The sequence below is a fragment of the Schistocerca nitens genome, chromosome 5, assembly GCF_023898315.1.
Source record: "Schistocerca nitens isolate TAMUIC-IGC-003100 chromosome 5, iqSchNite1.1, whole genome shotgun sequence".
NCBI lineage: Eukaryota > Metazoa > Arthropoda > Insecta > Orthoptera > Acrididae > Schistocerca > Schistocerca nitens.
In genome coordinates, this window is record NC_064618.1 from 354448759 (window position 1) to 354469995 (window position 21237).

The 21237-nt window shown below is 37.7% G+C and overlaps 1 protein-coding gene across 1 annotated transcript in view; it reads right to left on the minus strand.

The window, feature by feature from the left end:
* LOC126259629 (inactive tyrosine-protein kinase 7-like) overlaps window positions 1-21237 on the minus strand; it is a 523717-nt gene that overhangs the window by 51626 nt on the left and 450854 nt on the right. The window contains exon 7 of the mRNA XM_049956550.1: window positions 13750-14049. Within this exon, the coding sequence (XP_049812507.1) occupies window positions 13750-14049 (300 nt within the window). The remainder of the gene's footprint in view (window positions 1-13749; window positions 14050-21237) is intronic.

The window sequence follows — 21237 nt, forward strand, 5'->3', positions numbered from 1 at the left end:
ACACCACTTCAAAGAAGCTTTTCTATAGCTCTATCCTTACATATTAGCTACGTTCTCTGGAGATTCTTGAGAATGGGTTGACAATATGACATCACAAGTAGAATACACATGCCAGAAAGCAAAAATTTGATCACTTGCACTCAAAACTAGACAAGAAGGAGGGAGCTGTCTCACAGATATCTGAATGAGGACATAGTGAAGATCCTTGCTAAATGGCTAAATTGTGCATCCATTCCAAAAATGCTACCAATAGCAGATTATATCAATTCTGCAGATCATGTTACAGCTTTATTCCCATTACAGCAGTAGAAGAGGTTCACTGCAAAACCTGTAGAATTTTTCCTGAAGCACCAAAGCTTGTATTCAAAATCTCTGAGAAAGAGAAAGTAACATCTAGAAATCTGCAGAAGGGCAAATACAGTACCACAATTCTGCCAGCCGGTGTAGGCAACACCATCATTCTCACATGACATGGGGACAGCAAGATTTATGACTTTTGAAAGATATTTCCTACAGACAAATAGGAAACAATCCTACAAAACAAAATCAACAGGAAGTTTTTAGTGAATCAGGCTTTCCATTAACACCATTAAGGGTCTTAGAACACCACAGGTGTATGGGCTTCTTATGGTAGATGAAGAAGGCATTCCTGTAAGACTCGTAGTTTGTAATATTGGCACACTTATGTATCAGCTGACAAAATACCTGAAATGTTTTCTCAGTAAATATGTGGGGAAATGCAAATGTCACAATCACCTAATCATGTCCAATTATTTCCTGTTTGATGGAAAATATTACAAACAAACAGATGACACAACAATGAATAGTTAATTATCATTCAGAGTGACAAACATATACATGAAACAGTATGAATCAAACGCACTAGAATCTGCTCTTTTAATATGTGTATAATACATTTAAGGTGTGGCAACATGAAATTAAAAAACTGGAAGAATTCCTACAACATTCAAACTCTATCTATCCTAATATGAAACATGATGTAATTTGAAAAATAGGCTGGGGCATTTTCTCAACATGTTAGTTAAGAGAAAAACTGGTGGATCCCTGGGTCACAATGTATATAGAAAAATTATGTGTACTGTTCTTTAACTTCATGCCTGTAACCCTCATCATTTGTCACAAAGAAATTCCATACTAAAGGACCTGGTCCACAGAGCTCCAACATTGTCAGAGAAGGAGAGTCTCACCAAAGAATTACAACACCATGAACAGTGTTCCAAAGGAATGGGTACTCATATCAACAAGTTAAGTGGGCATGGTTAGCAAACTCAACAGAACCTGAGGAAGAGGTTGTGACTGGGACAGAAAAGCCAAGAATCAGTTAGATATATGGCGTACAATGTATTTTGCTTGTCAATACAGATAAAAAGTCATGTTTCCAACTTTAAAGACAACCCAGATCTCCAAATACTGGATAAGTACCCTCTAAATACGACATCTCTAATGTCTGGTGATTATTATAACAGTCAAGGAGAGGTGCAAAGAACATCAGCAACACACACAACTAAAACAACCAGCAAATTAGAAGTAGCCAAGCACTGCCTTGATATTATAATAAAAGCAAAGACATTGAGAACACTGTTGTGGTGCAAATTCCAAGTTTCTAGGACAACATAATTAAGGGTTTCAAAACAAAATTGTCAGAAACCTAATAAACCAGGGAGAAAGCAAGGCTAAGTCCTCAATCTATTAAGACATCACTGGCCTTTTCATTCATCATAGCTGGTTTCATGAAATAACAGTGCAGGCTTTCGAAGAGCAAATGAGCATCAAAGGCCATAGTGGGCATAGGATGTCAAACACGGCTAAATATAGCAGTGTGAATCAACAATATTTTACAATCTGATGGGGTCCATGCAATGTATATGCACAATAACACACTTCGCAGCACCTGAAGAAGATAAATAGGTCAGTTGTTGAAATATCATGTTAAAAACTGAGTCAACAACTTGACTGAACATTTGAAAGTACACTGATAAAGAAATACGGCCTTCTTATCCATTACAGAAAACTGAAAATTCTAAATGTCTTTCTATAAATATTTTATTCTTGACAGAACGTGATTTAAGTTATTATCACATTACTGTAGTCATAACATAAGGAAATGGGGAACAGCTGCATATACAAAAAGTGGAAAATTCCATGGGCATAGACATTGCATGAATAGTAATTTCAGTGCTCTGCTTCAGTAACAGACTTTAGAACTCACAAAATAGTGGTTATGATATATTATACCACAAAAATACTTTTAAATTTCACTAAGCGGTTAGACAGGGTATTAATGCAACATATTAGAAATAAGTGGTAAAGCATTGTAACATTGTATGTGGGAACATCAAAATCATAGATAGTAATGACTTAGGGCACTTGGAGTGCTCTTTTTGGCCCCATAGAGACATTTCCAATAGGAATACAAGAACATAGGACAATAGTGATTGATAATTTATTTCTCAAGCACATTGTGTCTCAACAATTAGAAATGAGCCTCAAATGGTCATATGACAGCAACAAAGTATTTATATTATTCTGGTTTAACCACAAAGAGAAAAGTATAGTTCCACAGAATCATAAATGCTGACATAGTTACAGTACTCAGAGAAAGAAGTACAGCTTCACAGTATTATAAATGCTGACACAGTTACATTACCCAGAGAAATTTTACTGGTTGAACAATGGGACAAAGTTCACTGAGGGCATAGAGTAGGTGAGTAATTTAGATCTTTTCTAAACATGTTCTTACAGCACTGTGAAAGCAATAGTCCTTTACAACATGAAAGAATATTACAGTGAAAGCCGAGAAAATGGGCAGCTCATATGTTGTACAAAATTTTTTTTGCCAGCAAGAAAGAGCTACAGAGACTAGCTCTAACTAAAGTTTAAAGGTGCATTACAAGCAATACTGCAAAATACTTCACTGTACCATCGAAAAAATAAAGTCCATGAATTATGTACCATGAATTCAAGTGTCCAAGAAAAAGCAAAGGCAATCTGGAGCATTAACAAGCTAAAAACAGATAAACTTTGTAGGGTAAATGTCAACTGCTTAATGATAGTTGTAATAAGACAGATGGTGTTAGATTCAAATCATTGGGCGCTAAAGTCAATGAATTCTCCCTAATAACAGCTGAAAACACAGGAAAGGAAAAATGAACTGTCAAAAGAAGATCAGTTAAGTTTACTTAGACAAGAAATGCATTGTGTAGACAAGCATTACATATTTCTCTAGAAGACATCAATTTTGCCACATCAACCATTAGTGAGATATAGCAAAAATCAAAAGATCAGTGAAAAGCAGTAATTCTTAAGTCAACAGGTGATTCTTGAAGGGCTGAAATATACAGTAACAATAGCCATTTATAAAAGTGGAAGAAAGTAAGTGACCTCAAATAAAAGACCAGTTTTCATGCTTTGAAAATTTTTTGAAAATCATTTACTTACTTTATTTAGAATATAGCAGAATATGTGGTATTATTATACATTTTGTTACAGATATGCAACAATGACACTAATAAAAAACAGATGAAACAGAATACATAAATCTTACATACATGGGACAATAGTTTATTGGAGAAAAATTTATAACATTAAATTTAATTTCTGAACTCTGTTAACAGCATCCAGTGTCAGAAAGTCCTTTGCATTGACCAGATATGATGTTAAATTATACTCCTCCATGCTGCGTTGATTGGTGTGGAGTGTCTCACTCCAGCCATAAGGCAGGATGCACATACTCCATGCTTTGTGTAGATTCTGTTAACTGCCTCCCATATGTGTCGGGCAAATTGAAGACTGTTGGCTTAACACAAGTTTTTAGATCAGTTTTTGCTGGTGATGCATTGTGAATTCATATTTGCTACCATTTATGGCATATATCGAATTCTTCATCAAGAAGTTCTATAGCAGTTTTTATGGCTGATTGCTTGGATTTTAGCCTGTTAGATACAGCACTTGGGATACAGCCGAGAACGGGAAGCCTGAGATTGCCCAGTATCTTTTTCTATTCATGTAACGAAGCTTCCAGTCTTCTGAGTTCACGTGAAAGGGTGGTTTAGAGCTGGGAACCTGTAGGGTGGTGTAGTTTTGAAACAGCCTTTGATCATACATATTGTTATATTGAGTTAGGTGTCAAGACTGCTGGTATGGTTGCTGTTTGCCACACAGAAGCACAATATTCTTCTGTCCTTTACACTAATACAACACAGAGCACCAGCTGATCTCTGCATGGCACCACACAGCTTTCCAATAATATTATTCCTATGGAGAAATTTGGTTTTAGTATTAGTCAAGTGTGACATCAAGGACTTGGCAAGCATGACACATAAATACTTCAGGTTGGGTTGTGTTTCACAGCATTTTCACTAATGTAGATTTTCAGTTACAGGTTTGCCTACCTGTTACTGAGATGGAAGCATGACCATTTTGTTTTATTTTGGCTGGGGTTGAGGTGCCACTTACAACAGTGCTGTCACAATACTCAGAGATTTTCTATCAGTACCCTTTCCATTTCCTCTATGAATATTCTGTGGATATCAATGGCTAGGTCAGTTGTGTTAGCAATTCTCCTACTGTCAGTATGACAAATATTTCCAGTACATACTCTGAGATGACAAAAGTCATGGGATACCTCCTAATACCATGTCGGACCTCTTTTGCTTGGTGTTATGCAACAACTCGACATGGAATGAACTCAACAAGTCATCAGAAGTCCCCCTTGGACCAGTCTGAGCTGTCGGAGAGGGTAGTCACGTGTGCATGAGATGTGCTTGCTTGTGTAAATGAATGTGTGTGTGTGTGTGTGTGTGTGTGTGTGTGTGTGTGTGTGTGTGTGTGTGTGTGTGTGTGTGTTTGCCTTTTTCTGGAGAAGGCTTTGATTGAAAGCTGATGTATAACCGTTTTTTCATTTAGCCCGTACGCAAACCAATGTGTCTTCTTTATGGTGAGTAGCAATCTATCTTTTCCTTATATTTTTGATATTCCAATATGGAGTTTACATTGTTTAATGCTCATATTAAGTAGACTTTTAACTTTACCGGCTAGTAATGCTACATAAATGCTGTGCAAGTTCCTTCATCTCCCAGTACCTACTGCAACCTACATCCTTCTGAATCTGCTTAGTGTATTCATCTCTTGGTCTCCCTCTACGATTTTTACCCTCCACGCTGCCCTCCAATGTTAAATTTGTGATCCCTTGATGCCTCAGGACATGTCCTACTAACCGATCCCTTCTTCTAGTCAAGTTGTGCCACAAACTTCTGTTCTCTCCAATCCTATCCAATACCTCCTCATTAGTTACGTGATCTACCCACCTAACCTTCAACATTCTTCTGTAGCACCACATTTCGAAAGCTTCTATTCTCTTCTTATCCAAACTATTTATTGTCCATGTTTCACTTCCATACATGGCTACACTCCATACAAATACTTTCAGAAACGACTTCCTGACACTTAAATCTAATTTCTCTTCTTCAGAAACGCTTTCCTTACCATTGCCAGTCTGCATTTTATATCCTCTCTACTTCGACCATCATCAGTTATTTTGCTCCCCAAGTAGCAAAACTCCTTTACTACTTCAAGTGTCTCATTTCCTAATCTAATTCCCTCACCATCACCCGACTTAATTTGACTACATTCCATTATCCTCGTTTTGCTTTTGTTGATGTTCATCTTATACCCTCCCATCAAGACACTGTCCATTCCGTTCAACTGCTCTTCCAAGTCCTTTGCTGTCTCTGACAGAATTACAATATCATTGGCGAACCTCAAAGTTTTTATTTTTTCTCCGTGGATTTTAATACCTACTCCGAATTTTTCTTTTGTTTCCTTTACTGCTTGCTCAATATACAGATTGAATAACATCGGGGAGAGGCTACAACCCTGTCTCACTCCTTTCCCAACCACTGCTTCCCTTTCATGCCCCTCGACTCTTATAACTGCCATCTGGTTCCTGTACAAATTGTAAACAGCCTTTCGCTCCCTGTATTTTACCCCTGCCACCTTCAGAATTTGAAAGAGAGTATTCTCTAAAAGTCTACAAATGCTAGAAACGTAGGTTTGCCTTTCCTTAATCTTTCTTCTAAGATAACTCGTAAGGTCAGTATTGCCTCACGTGTTCCAACATTTCTACGGAATCCAAACTGATCTTCCCCGAGGTCCGCTTCTACCAGTTTTTCCATTCGTCTGTAAATAATTCGCGTTAGTATTTTGCAGCTGTGACTTATTAAACTGATAGTTCGGTAATTTTCACATCTGTCAACACCTGCTTTCTTTGGGATTGGAATTATTATATTCTTCTTGAAGTCTGAGGGTATTTCGCCTGTCTTGTACATCTTGCTCACCAGATGGTAGAGTTTTGTCAGGACTGGCTCTCCCAAGGCCGTCAGTAGTTCTAATGGAATGTTGTCTACTCCCGGGGCCTTGGTTCGACTCAGGTCCTTCAGTACTCTGTCAAACTCTTCGCGCAGTATCCTATCTCCCATTTCATCTTCATCTACATCCTCTTCCATTTCCATAATATTGTCCTCAAGTACATCCCCCTTGTATAGAACCTCTATATACTCTTTCCACCTTACTGCTTTCCCCTCTTTGCTTACAACTGGGTTTCCATCTAAGCTCTTGATATTCATACAAGTGGCTCTCTTTTCTCCAAAGGTCTCTTTAATTTTTCTGTAGGCTGTATCTATCTTACCCCTAGTGAGAAAAGCCGCTACATCCTTACATTTGTCCTCTAGCCATCCCTGCTTAGCCATTTTGCACTTCCTGTCAATCTCATTTTTGAGACGTTTATATTCCTTCATTTACTGCATTTTTATATTGTCTCCTTTCATTAATTAAATTCAATATTTCTTCTGTTACTCAATGATTTCTGCTAGCCCTTGTCTTTTTACCTACTTGATCCTCTGCTGCCTTCACTACTTCATCCCTCAGAGCTACCCATTCGTCTTCTACTGTATTTCTTTCCCCCATTCCTGTCAATTGTTCCCTTATGCTGTCCCTGAAACTCTGTACAACCTCTGGTTTACTCAGTTTATCCAGGTCCCATCTTCTTAAATTCCCACCTTTTTGCAATTTCTTCAGTTTTAATCTACAGTTCATAACCAACAGATTGTGGTCAGAGTCCACATCTGCCCCTGGAAATGTCTTACAATTTAAAACCTGGTTCCTAAATCTCTGTCTTACCATTATATAATCTATCTGATACCTTTTAGTATCTCCAGGATTCTTCCATGTATACAACCTTCTTTTATGATTATTGAACAAAGTGTTAGCTATCATTAAGTTATGCTCTGTGCAAAATTCTACCAGACGGCTTCCTCTTTCATTTCTTAGCCCCAATCCATATTCACCTACTATGTTTCCTTCTCTCCCTTTTCCTACTGACGAATTCCAGTCACCCATGACTATTAAATTTTTGTCTCCCTTCACTACCTGAATAATTTCTTTTATCTCATCATACATTTCTTCAATTTCTTCGTCATCTGCAGAGCTAGTTGGCATATAAACTTGTACTACTGTAGTAGGCATGGGCTCCATGTCTATCTTGGCCACTACAATACGTTCACTATGCTGTTTGTAGTAGCTTACCCACTCTCCTATTTTTTTTATTCATTATTAAACCTACTCCTGCATTACCACTATTTGATTTTGTATTTATAGCCCTGTATTCACCTGACCAAAAGTCTTGTTCCTCCTGCCACTGAACTTCACTAATTCCCACTATATCTAACTTTAACCTATCCATTTCCCTTTTTAAATTTTCTAACCTACCTGCCCGATTAAGGGATCTGACATTCCACGCTCCAATCTGTAGAATGCCAGTTTTCTTTCTTCTGATAACGACATCCTCTTGAGTAGTCCCCACCCGGAGAGCCGAATGGGGGACTATTTTACCTCCGGAATATTTTACCCTAGAGGACGCCATCATCATTTAACCATACAGTAAAGCTGCATGCCCTCGGGAAAAATTACGGCTCTAGTTTCCCGTTGCTTTCAGCCGTTCGCAGTACCACAACAGCAAGGCCGTTTTGGTTAGTGTTACAAGGCCAGATCAGTCAATCATCCTGACTGTTGCCCCTGCAACTACTGTAAAGGCTGCTGCCCCTCTTCAGGAACCACACGTTTGTCTGTCCTCTCAACAGATACCCCTCCATTGTGGTTGCACCTACGGTACGTCTATCTGTATCGTTGAGGCACGCAAGCCTCCCCACCAACGGCAAGGTCCATGGTTCATTAGGGGAGAACCATAAGGATAGTAATTAATGTATGTGCAAGAGTAGCTGAAATTTTATTAATTACCAGAAGGATAGTAATTAATAAAATTTCAACTACTTATGCACATACAGTATTACAGGGAGAAGGTGTTATTAAATTTGTAAGTGATTTTGGGGGCAAAAGGAGTGTGAAATTTTGTACACAGAGTTGTCACCTTTAGCACAATGACAATGACAAATACAATTTAGCAATGTTCATTCTCCACAGAACTTCTAAACACAAGATATGTCCAGCATGATGCTACAAAGTGAACCAGGACTTGTCTGAAAAGATGATGTGGTGCCACCCCTGTGACTAGTGTTGTCATTGGGCCCAGTACTGTCAGTACAGCTCCCTCTGCAGCCACAATAATGATCAACATGTAGAAAATCAATGATGCTCCAGATGCCCACACTGTCTACGTAAGATACTGAGCAACACAAGCAACAATATCATGAACAATACACTGCAACCTCAAAAACCTCAGTCCTGCCATTGTCACATTCCATTATGTGTTAGAAGACATTACTCATTCTTACAGGAGAAAAAAAAAGAAAAAAAAGAAAAAAAATTAAAAAAAAAAGCAACTACTACTTTCAAGCGAAATTTCTGAATGAGAAACCCACAGTATACAGATTTTAAGTAGTATTACTCCACCTACTTTGTATAGTTGAACTGAAATGCTAATCATTTGCATGTAGTACACTTCATGCAGTTCAAAGCTTTTTGTTGGTACATTCATTGTGTTGCAGTTTCAATGGCCCAGAAGGCTTTGCTTTATGATCAGATTTGTGAAGCATGATGTGTTAATGAATGAATGAATGTAAAATGAGAAGTAGTGAAAGAAATTAATGGTCCCAGAGCACCTGTAGTGGCACTTCCTAAGTGATTGATGCTATGACAACAATGAAATTTTGAGGAAACTGAAGAGAGGGCTGACAGTAGTTAAGTTTGCAAAATTTTATGAAAGGGTTACAATAAATACAACCATAATATATGACACTGAGCAAGTAGAAGAAAAGTGATTACAAAAAATTATGAGTGTCCAGAATGAAGTAGACGATAATGCTGTAAGAAAATTAAAATGTCACCTTAATTTCCAGAGGCAGCATATCTGAGAAACATTTGGAATAAATAAGTATAATAGCTTTGTGGCTACTGCAAGATAAAGAGGCGATATCTGTCAGAAGCACATTTACTATATGAAAACACTCTTCTCAATAAAATTTTGTACTATTTCCTAGTAATAATTCTGTACTAATGCCAGAATAAGGATATGAGTGAAAATTCATTTTAATGCCAAATTTGTAAATTGTTAGAGAGAAGAGCAATTGTCTATTTTAAAAACTTTCTCATAATAATGGAAAAACCCTGAGAAACTTGGTCTTACACAGAGGAATAGGTTTGAGACATAGCACACAAAAGTGTTATTATGTGAACTGTGATTTTATGAATAATTTTAGAGGTCTGAGAAGAGTACTCTAATTTAATTTTTAATAAGTGAAATCCAGCTAAGTACTGTGTGAAATAGGTTGTTGCGATCTGAAGTTTTCCCGGTGTATTTCCAATTTGAACAGTTCTCGGGTACCCGACCGAGTAGCGTCATAATTTCTCCACAATATTTCGGCAGACGTACACGCTGCCATCTTCAGAAAGATGGCAGCGTGTACATCTGCTGAAATATTGTGGAGAAATTATGACGCTACCCGGTCGGATACCCGAGAAGTGTTCAAATAGGTTGTTCTTGAATTACATTATGTTTCCTTATGATGAATTATAAAGCAAATTGGTTAGGTCATCACAAAAGAATACTTTAGTTATTAAGTAAGAGCAAGGCATTGTTTAAAAGATTCTGCTTATGTCATAAAATTGTAAATGACTCCATGTGCCAATCATACTACTTCCTCCACTTTCTGCTAAGTCATTCACGGGTGGGTATGTGGGACATTTTGCAGGATAAGCTGTTATATTATGCAAATTACTCATAGACTCATACGTATTTCACTATGTGATAGGACTGTACTGACAGAAACATGGTGGAAATGTTTCTGTAAAGGAAAAGAATACGCTTAGTAGGTGCAGTCACTTTGGAAAAAAAAGAAAGAACATGTGTCTGATACTGGTCAATTTAACTGTATTATTGTAACATTTGTAATCTTTAATCCTGCAATTTTTAATATTTTGTAAACTTTCATGAGAGCAGTTCAGGTTACACATTTACAATATGTAAGAAGACATTAACTCACAAGGTATGTGTTTAACATGGGAAAAGAAATGACACTGTTCCTTTGCTGAATGATTTCTTCTCTAAATGTATTCATGGATGGTACTGATTATTCCAGAATAAGAAAGTCCATTGCAAGAAATTAATGGGAAAAAAAGGATCTGTTTGAAGAAAACAGAGCTTGAAAAATGAATACATACTCCTCACATAACATGTTGAAAGGAAGTCATGTTCAAATCACTGTAAAAAAAATTTTCGAACTATTTAGAATAATGAAATTAAAAAAAAAAAAAAAGTAATTTGTACTACACTCAAAAAAACATCCTTCTTGTAGACTGGTGTAACCTGTGCTTTCTTACAATCACTGAACACAATCTTTTATTCAAGGGACTTATATTTCAGTTAAGACAGGAGCTAACACATCTGCAAATTCTATATAGATTGTGACACGGATGCTGTCAGTCCATGAGACATTTTAGCAATTTCAGCTGCATTTCAATGTTGTAAACATTATACCTATATCACTTGCAGTGTTGCAAAAATTAAATTGGGGCAATACTTCTAAGTCTTGCTTTGTGAAGGAACATTTGAAAATAAGAGTTCAGTATTTATGATTTTGCTTTGTTACTCTCAATTTTGGTTCCTGTGTCATCCATAGCTATTTGGATGCTAGCTGTCATGTAACTATCAGCCAGTCAAATGACTAGACTTCCCTTGGGTTTTGTGAGAGGTCTTTCCATAATATTTAATAAAATTCTGCTATGATGGCAATGAAAGCTTCACTCAGCACCCTTTTGACAGCCACATACATGTCATATAGCATCTCTCTGTCCTAGTCCTATGCATCTTCTGTGCAACAGTTGCTGCTTCTTACACAGAACGTATCTGTCTAGTGCTTAGTCATCTGTCCCTCTAAAATTGAATCACAATTCCTCCACATGCTCCTGCCCAGAGCTAAATGTTTTGAGTTCCTCCTGGAAATGTGATATTACTGCCTTTTCATCTATTGGTATTTTATCATAAGACACTAAACAGTTAACAAATTATAAGCACTATCCTGCTTTTTTACCATTATAACACAGGGTGTATCAATAAGAATCATCAGATTTGGCATGTCTATATTTCTAAAACCAATAACTATATAAAATGAATTTTGTTTTTTGATGAATGGGAAACTCAAGAAGTTTTTTTTTCCTATGCCTTCTCATAAGTGTTCAATATATCCTCCTTGAGATGCACAGCATATGTCAATGCAGTATTCAAATTGTTCCCACACTGCAGCAAGCACATCATGTGTTATGTGATGTTTCAGTTCATTCATTGTTGTTTATAACAGAGGCACATAAACAGAGACTTTTATAAACACACACAAGAAATAATCACATACAGTCAGGTCTGATGACTTTGGAGGCCAGTAATGTAAGGCTGAATCATTTGGTCTAGAGCGACTGAGCCATCCTTCAGTAACCCTTTGATTTAAAAATTCCCGCACTTCCAGATGTCAGTGTGGCAGTGCCCCATACTGTTGGTAAATGAAGTCATTTGAATCAGTCACAAACTGTGGGAAAAGAAAGTTCTCAAGAATATCGAGATATGTGCTTCTTGTCACAGTGTTATTGGCAAAGATGGCAAATCCCATATCATTGTACATGATAAAACGGGTGCTCAATAAACAAACAAACAAACAAACAAACAAAAATGGACCACAAACCTTTTCCCATGAAACTGAACACAACACATTAAATTTTGGTGAGTCCCTCTCATGTTGTACAACTTTATGTGATTGTTTCATAGCCCATATTCCCACATTATGACGGTTCACCTTTCCATTTAAATGGAATGTTGCCTCATCACTAAACACTAAGCGTGGGAGAAAACTGGCATCTTCCATCTTTCCAATAACAAAATTACAGAACTTCACATGCTGTTGTTCGTCATCTTCATGAAGAGCTTGCAGTAGCTGAATTTTGTATGTCTTCATGTGTAAACATCGACACAACACAAGCCGGATGGACATCGGGGGCATGTTGAGCTGCCAAACCACATGGCAAATGGATTTCTGTGGACTTCTTGTGAAACTATGGTGAAGTGTTCGATGTCTGTGTCAGACACTCGGGGATGGCTCAACAATTTGTCTTCATACAAACAACCTGTTTCTCAGAATTGTTTATGCCATTGTCTAATGTCTGTGCTGTAAGAGGATCCACACCATACCAAAGTTACACTGAACACTTATTACTGACCAGCACTGTTAAAAACATAAAACACAAAATGCTTTCTGTTGTCCCAACACCATTTTTACTAGAACTGAAGTGGGTGCACACTGCTGCTACCTAGCAGGAATCATGTAAAACTTGAGAGTTTGCTCTTTCCAGCAGTACGTTGTTCACACACATATCTTCAATAACATAATAGTTATGATTTTTTTTAATCAGATAATTCTTTTTAAACACCCTGTATGTTAGTGGGAAGTTTTTAAAGAACAGAATTAAATATTTTCTATACAAACTGTGGCATGACATACAAAATCTATTTAAAAGAATAGAACAATGTTTAAAAATACTGTATTTTGCAACAATGCCCATAAATAAAGGTTTAACAACAAAGTTTAAAAATGCTGGCAGTGGATCAAATATTTTATGCACCGCAAAATAATGGTTATGAAAGCAACACTTATCTCACTACTGATACAACTTTTTCACACACACACACACACACACACACACACACTTTTGTCATCTACACTGCATCACTGCACATTAGACATCATCTACGTGGAACTGATAACTCCTGGCAAACATTAATCTAAAACATTATAAGTGAGGTACATAAGAGGAGTGATTACATTCCCATGCCTGATAATATATGTACAAAATAAAAAAAATCTGATACTGGTAAATGAGAATAAATAACCAGTAATTACATAGCATTGCCATTAACAAATATGCAGGGGTACTTGGATAATGCATTGACACCTAAAATATTATTTTTACATTGTTTCATATTTCCAACCATTAATTTTCAAATTATCTGATGAGAAATATTTCATAGCAAAAATATCTAAAATATCTCTGGCTCTGGCATACACTATATTTATAATGAAAAAAATTATAACATCACCTGACATTTGTTGTTATTCTCATTATTAAAATGATGCAGAGTAAAGTTTTGACAAATTTACATTTATTCTCAAAAAAAGTATGTTAAATATTAACTATTACCCTCATACATGCAAAAATGAGCCTTACTGGACTTACTAGACACTATAAGTTGAAGATTTGCAGTACTGGTGCCAGCAAGATTTTCCACAATGCAGGAGTAATTTCCATCATCCTTCCCCGGGCGTGCTGCTGCAATTATGAGCCGTGTGTCATCGACCCGCACAGGGCCTGTATCAGTAACGACACGCTCTTGTGGATCAAGCCACCAGACTCGAGGTGGTGGATCGCCGTCAGGAGGCAAACAGGTTGTTTCAAACTCCATCCGCTCTGCCACCACTCTGATCCCATCATCTGGGAGTGGTGGTTCAAATGAATTGCTTGTGAGAGGTTGGAGATCTGGAAAAAAGTGTTTCCAGACTGCACTTCACAAACAATTATACTGTTACTTTTGCCAAAAGAAATATGAAACCGAAGCACTGTGGCATTCATTAAGAATTGAAAATCTTTTAAAAATGAAGACACATTACCATCAGAAATAAAGCTTACATACTTAAGTTCATACAGAAGAAAAGCAGCAGTTTACAAACTGCAACAGATCTAAGAACTACATTAGAAAGGCTCCAAAGTTATATGACAGGGATTAAAAACAATTACCTTTATTCATTAAGGACATGTTAGGTCACAACTTAAAATTTTCCACAGTGAAATAGATGGTGAACCTTGCAGGTCAAAATGTTACATTTTAGCAACAAAGATTAATATGACGACTCCTCAGGAGCATTTGCCCAGTTCCCACTGACAGTATGCTTGTCACCACAACACTTACATGGCTTCTCAGAGTTACAAATAAATAATTCCTTATTAAGTCCAAGATGACATAATGTCAGTGTTATGAAAAGGATAGACTTCTGATCACCATATAGAGGAGATGCTGAGTCACAGGCAGGCACAAAGAAAAGATTGCTATACACTTTAGCTTTTGGCTAAAATGCCTTCTACTACAATACAAAACACATATACATTCACACAAGTACAACACATAAATACATGACAACTGTTGGTGACCTGCCAAAGTGGTTAGTTACAGTGGTCATGTGTGTGTGAGTTGTGCTTGTGTGAATGTGTGTGTGTTTTGTACTTTCGAAGAAGGCCTTTTGGATTAAAGCTAAAATGTACAGTAATCTTTTCATTGAGCCTGTTTGTGACTGTTTTCTCTATATGGTGAGTAGCAATCTTCCTATTTTATAGTAGATCCTTGTTAACATATTCACTATCAAGAGGCCACCATCAGTCACAATTGTGCCTCTTGTTTTATGTTGTGTCACTGCTGATGCCCACATTCTTCACTCTGCTTACCCAGATATCTTTGAATGGCATGTTCATAATACAGCTGCAAGTCACATGCAGCTCGTTGATGAAACATACTCTATCTGATCAAAAGTATCCTGATACCACTACATAATGTGGAATTGACCACTAGATTTTGTGACAGGTTGACATGACGGTATAAAAGGAGGCAAGAGGTATAGTGTCAGTGGTAGCAGCAGGTGCATTAAAAGCAGAAGTGTCAGTCAAGTGAGCTCAGTGGCTTTGAATGTGACTAGTCATTGGTTGTCACCTGAGTAACAGATACACCAGAGACATTTCAATCCTCCTAAAGATGCCAAGTCAGCTGTTCATGAACTGATTGTGAAATGGAAATGTGAAGAAACAACCACAACTAAACCAAGACCAGCCAGACGTCTGCTCGGACAGACAGCGACCATAAACCATTGAGGAGGGTCATTGAAAAAAACCAGCATGAAGTAAGTGGAAGGAATCATCCATGAATTCCTGAGTGCTACCAGCAATCCAGCTAGCACAATCATAGTGCACAGGGATGAAAATGAATTTGTTACAATGGTTGAACGTCTCTTCATAAGTGACATTTCTGTAGTCAATGTTAAGCGACACTTGATGTGGTGTAAAGAGCGATGCCACTGGATGGTGGATGACTGGAAATGAGTGATTTGGAGTGACAAATCATGCTATACCCTCTGACAATCCAATGGAAGGGTTTTTGTTTGAGAGATGCCTGGATAACATTACCTTCCAACAGTAATAGTGATGTTGGAGGTGGAATTATGGTATGGGGGTGCTTTTGTCGGTTAGGATGTCACCCCCATATTGCACTTAAGAAAATGCTACATGCAGAAACATATGAATGCATTTTACAGCATTGTGAACTGCATACAGTGGAGGAACAGTTCGGAAACAATGACTGTTTGTGTCGGCATGACGGTACACTCTGTCATAAGACAGAACCTGTGAGACAATGATTTGTTGACAATAAAACTCTGGAAATCGACTGGCCACCCAGAACCCCAACCTGAATGTAGTGAAACACCTCTGGGATCAGTTGGGAAAAATTATAACATCTTCCTCACTTCACACCCTGGTCTCCACACCACTACCTTCTCTGGTTTCAGCTCTTGAGGACAAATGGGCTGCCATTCCTCCACAGTCATTCAGATAATCCTATGAAAGTGTTTGCAGCAGAACTCAAGTCATCATAAAGAAGAAGGCTGGACACATTAATGTGGACACACCCCACATAATGTCCACTAATAGGTGTCCAGACACTTTTGAACATAGATGTTACATTGCCTGCCAAAGTAAATCTGACTAAGTGAGATACTGTCAGCTGGGTCTCGATCACTGTTGTTGCTTCTCACATTTCTACTTGCTGTTTGTTTCCAAAAATTTTCAATAATGTTATTTATTCAGCATCAAACTGATTGATAATTTCTACACTGTTGTGAATAGTGAATATTGCTGTGAATGATTCTAGCTCAATTGGATGCCATACCATAAAGCAGAACTTCCTGGATTATTAAACATATAAAAATATGTCTAGGAATAGAGGAGACTACTCAGTTAATACTACAAGTGTTGAGAGATTGATAGGACCACACAAAGAATGAAAACTTGGCTAGCTTTTGGACAAATCTGTTGATGAGCTAATCAAAAAGGATTCATCTGAAAACCAGTGTAGTATATATATAGGTCAATGCTGCTTCTACTATTTGCTGAGTGGTTTCCTTTGCTCCTAAATTATTTATTTTCTGCTGGAACATTCCTTAATATATAAACATATAAAAATGGTAGTTTTGACTGGTAACACATTACTAATTATGTTGGAAACTGAGACGTTGAAACAAATGCTTCAGAACTACTGGAGCTTCCTAACAAAGAATGTAATGAAGATACTGCTGCTGCTGCTGCTGATGATGATGATGATGATGATGATGATGATGATGAGAATAACCATGATGTTGATAACAATGATGGTGATGATGATGCTGATGACATTTTTGGGACCAATGGTAGGAACATCAGTTGTTACTGGGTCACAATATGATGCCTGTAGCAGTTGTCTGAGAATGAAATATTTACTGGCCTGGTAAAAAGCAAATAACATTTTTTGCATACTACAGATAAGAAAGCTGTGTGACCACATCATATATTTTATATTTTTTTACAAGAAACTAATTAATTTGATTGTGAATTAAATCAACATTTCTCACACAGTTTTTAGATGAGAAAGTCCAAGTAGAGGTACTGTGATTAACTAATCTCAAGCATTCAGTAGCTCCTTCTCAGCATTCATTTCAGCTAAAGAAGAGAATATAATATAAAAAATCAGACACGTTACAGAGGAAATTTTGTGCAGAATATGTATTAGGCAGAACTTTCCCATTGATGAAATCTGGTATAATTTAGAGGACAGCTATCAGTTTTACAGAACGAACCATGTAAAACTTATAAATATGGAATTAACATTTTCAAATTATGCAGTAATATTGAACACACTCTATGCACATTAACTTGTACAGGTTGCATTACTATTGTGTCTAGAAACATGGCAGAGAAAGTTGTGCTGGAACAGAATGCATGCTCGAACAGAATGCATCTTCAACAGAATATTAAAAGTAGAATAAAAAAGTGGAAAATACCAGATGAAGAATAACAGCATTTTTTAGAAAAAATGGGTGGATAAATGAGAAGTATTATTACCGTCAAGAAAAATATTCTGTTACATGGTTCTATCAAACAAAAAAGATACCTCTGAAATTTAAAAGCTGAAACGAGCATTCACTGTGAAATATAACAAAAGAAAAATAATATTATGGAAAGAACAGATTGCTACTCATCATATAGTTGAGATGCTGAGTTCCAGAAAGGCACAACAAAAAGACTGCTAAACAAGTAAGCTTTCAGCCAAATGGCCTTCTTCTGAGGCAGAGAACACACACCCACACTCAGGCAAACACAGCTCACATATGACCGCTGTCTGTAGTTGCCGGGCCAGACTGCCAGCAGCAGTCTTGGTGATGGGAGTAAGGAGGAGGCTGGGGTAGTGAGGGGGGGGGGGGGCGGTATAGCTGGGCAGGGATGGGAGATGGTAAGCTCCTGCTTGTTCTCACCTGTGCTGGTGGGAACTCTCAATTTACAACTACCTCAATGCAATATATCCCACACTCCCCTAATCCTCCTGGCCTCAATCTTCAATAGTCACTGTCCTTCACACATATATCCTATTCCCTGTTCCCACTCCAGCACTACGCAGCCTTCTGTTCCATCAGAACAGCCACAGTCTTTTTACTCCTCTCCTTTCCCGCTGCCCTCACCCCACAACACCCCTGCCTCCCAACTGCACCTAGCTATGTCACCCTTTCCCCACCACATCCCTGTATGCTCCCAAAGGCAGCACTTCACCATCTCCCACCCCTACTCTGTAATCTGTCTCTCCCATTTCCTGCCCCAGCTTCATCCTTATCCCCACTACCGACTGCTTCTCCCAGCACACACTGTTGCTCACAGTCTCACCTCGGTACCACAGACTGGGGTCATATGTGTGTGAGTTGTGTTTACATGAATGTGGGTGAGTGTTGTCTGTCTCAGAAGAAGGCCTTTTGGATGAAAGCTTACTTGTTTAGCAGCCTTTTTGTTGTGCTTGTCTGCGATTCAACATCTCCACCATACAGGGAGTAGCAATCTATCCCCTTCATAATATTGTAATTATTCCATGCTTTATTTTCCATTGTTTAAATAAAAGTAATAGATACACAAACCAAACATAGTGTGTTGTTTTCATCCTTCCAAAAAGCCATTCAATGTTAAAACAAACACATCTATGAGTCATTCTTTAAACTCCTCAATGGTAAATGTATTCTTATACGGAATGATAATAAGCAACTTCAGGGTAGAGGTTATAAAACATTTAAATGAAGGAAAGTGGCAGCTGTTGCTCATTTATGTTCGTGAGGCACAGACAAAAATTCAATAAACTCTATAACAGAATTGTTCCAAATTGTTTGTTATATTCATCATATGCTTAACGAACACTAGAAAAATAGTAAATAAAGTTATTATACAGTCATAAACATAGGCCTAATCCATGAAGTGTCATAGCTAATAGTAGAGTATACAGGGTGTTACAAAAAGGTATGGCCAAACTTTCAGGAAACATTCATCCCACACAAAGAAAGAAAATATGTTATGTGGACATGTGTCCGGAAAAGCTTACTTTCCATGTTAGAGCTCATTTTATTACTTCTCTTCAAATCACATTAATCATGGAATGGAAACACACAGCAACAGAACGTACCAGCGTGACTTCAAACACTTTGTTACAGGAAATGTTCAAAATGTCCTCCGTTAGCGAGGATACATGCATCCACCCTCCGTCACATGGAATCCCTGATGCGCTGATGCAGCCCTGGAGAATGGCGTATTGTATCACAGCCGTCCACAATACGAGCACGAAGAGTCTCTACATTTGGTACCGGGGTTGCGCATACAAGAGCTTTCAAATGCCCCCATAAAAGAAAGTCAAGAGGGTTGAGGTCAGGAGAGCGTGGAGTCCATGGAATTGGTCCGCCTCTACCAATCCATCGGTCACCGAATCTGTTGTTGAGAAGCGTACGAACACTTCGACTGAAATGTGCAGAAGCTCCATCGTGCATGAACCACATGTTGTGTCGTACTTGTAAAGGCACATGTTCTAGCAGCACAGGTAGAGTATCCTGTATGAAATCGTGATAACGTGCTCCATGGAGAGTAGGTGGAAGAACATACTGACGAGGAAGAACATGCTGACGAAACTAAAATGAGCTCTAACATGGAAATTAAGTGTTTCCGGACACATGTCCACATAACATATTTTCTTTATTTGTGTGTGAGGAATGTTTCCTGAAAGTTTGGCCATACATTTTTGTAACACCCTGTATACAGAAGTGAACTCAATATTTGTATGTGTGTGTGTGTGTGTGTGTGTGTGTGTGTGTGTGTGTGTGTGTGTGTGTGTTTGTTTGTTTTATTATAGTCAGTTGATGTGCATCTAAGTGTTTGATTTCTAGCTTCTCTTACTTAATACTTACTCTCATATGTAATAAATAAGATGCTGTTTATAACAAACAATTTACTTCATTCACATTAAAATCATTATAAGAATATTCAAGTTTCAACCACACAGTTTCAGAATATGGAACACTTTTTTCCCATTGACGAATGGCAGTAAGGAAGGAGAAATGAATGCAATAAGGCACATGAAAGTGACTCAAGGTAGGTGGGTAAAGTGACACAAGTGGAAATTCGGGCTATGGGCAGGACTGTACTGAGGCCAAGGCAAGAGAATTCCCCATCAAGAGTGCAGGCACAGAGGAGGCTCAAAAGCAGGCCAGTTAAACTTAAAAAATGAATAAATAAAGCCAGAAATATGATTTAAGAATTAACTGGGAGAGGCATGTGAAGTCTCTTGCCCCACATCTTCCTATCTTCCGCCTGTGAGAAAAGCCTTCCCCTCAACAAAAGACTGAAGATGTACTCTGTTGTCACAGTGTCATTTTGTCCAAGTAGCACATCAAGAAATGACTACTATCAAACATGCATCACATGGGTTATGTGTCAACAGTGTGCTTGGTACATACAGCTACTGCTTACACAGTTACCTCATCTTCAACAATGGAGTTTTTGCTGCTACTTCGTTACAGTATTGTAGAATCTCAAAGACTAGCCATGGGGGTCTTGAAGTAAATGATACATTGTTCAACTGAAGGCCTCCTATTTTTGACAATTTCTGCCAACTGAGGACTGAGGTGAAACTGCTTAAGCTAAACTGCTTCAAAATATTACTTACAACAATATGTGGAATGGGAAACAGATCTTTTTTTTATTTTTTTATTTTTTTAATGCATCATATTTTGGTGACAAATATAGCAGAAACATTGATACAGCAGAGCTAGTTAATGAAATAGCTGCTTTCAGATTCCAGTAAAAAGAGCTGATGAAGAGCACTGACACAGATAATCACATGGACCCTTTTTTTAAGCATGGGTTATGATACCAAAACATCAAAATAACTTTGAGAATATTTATGACAATTTCAATACTGTTTCAATATACTAAAGATGGTAAAAAAAACTACTGAAGGACGAGTACAGGTGAAGCAGACTGTCTAATTCAGTTATCTTGTCAACAGAGTAGTATACACCTGCTAAATTTGACTTCCAAGACATTATCAATGAGTTAGCTGCGCTCAAA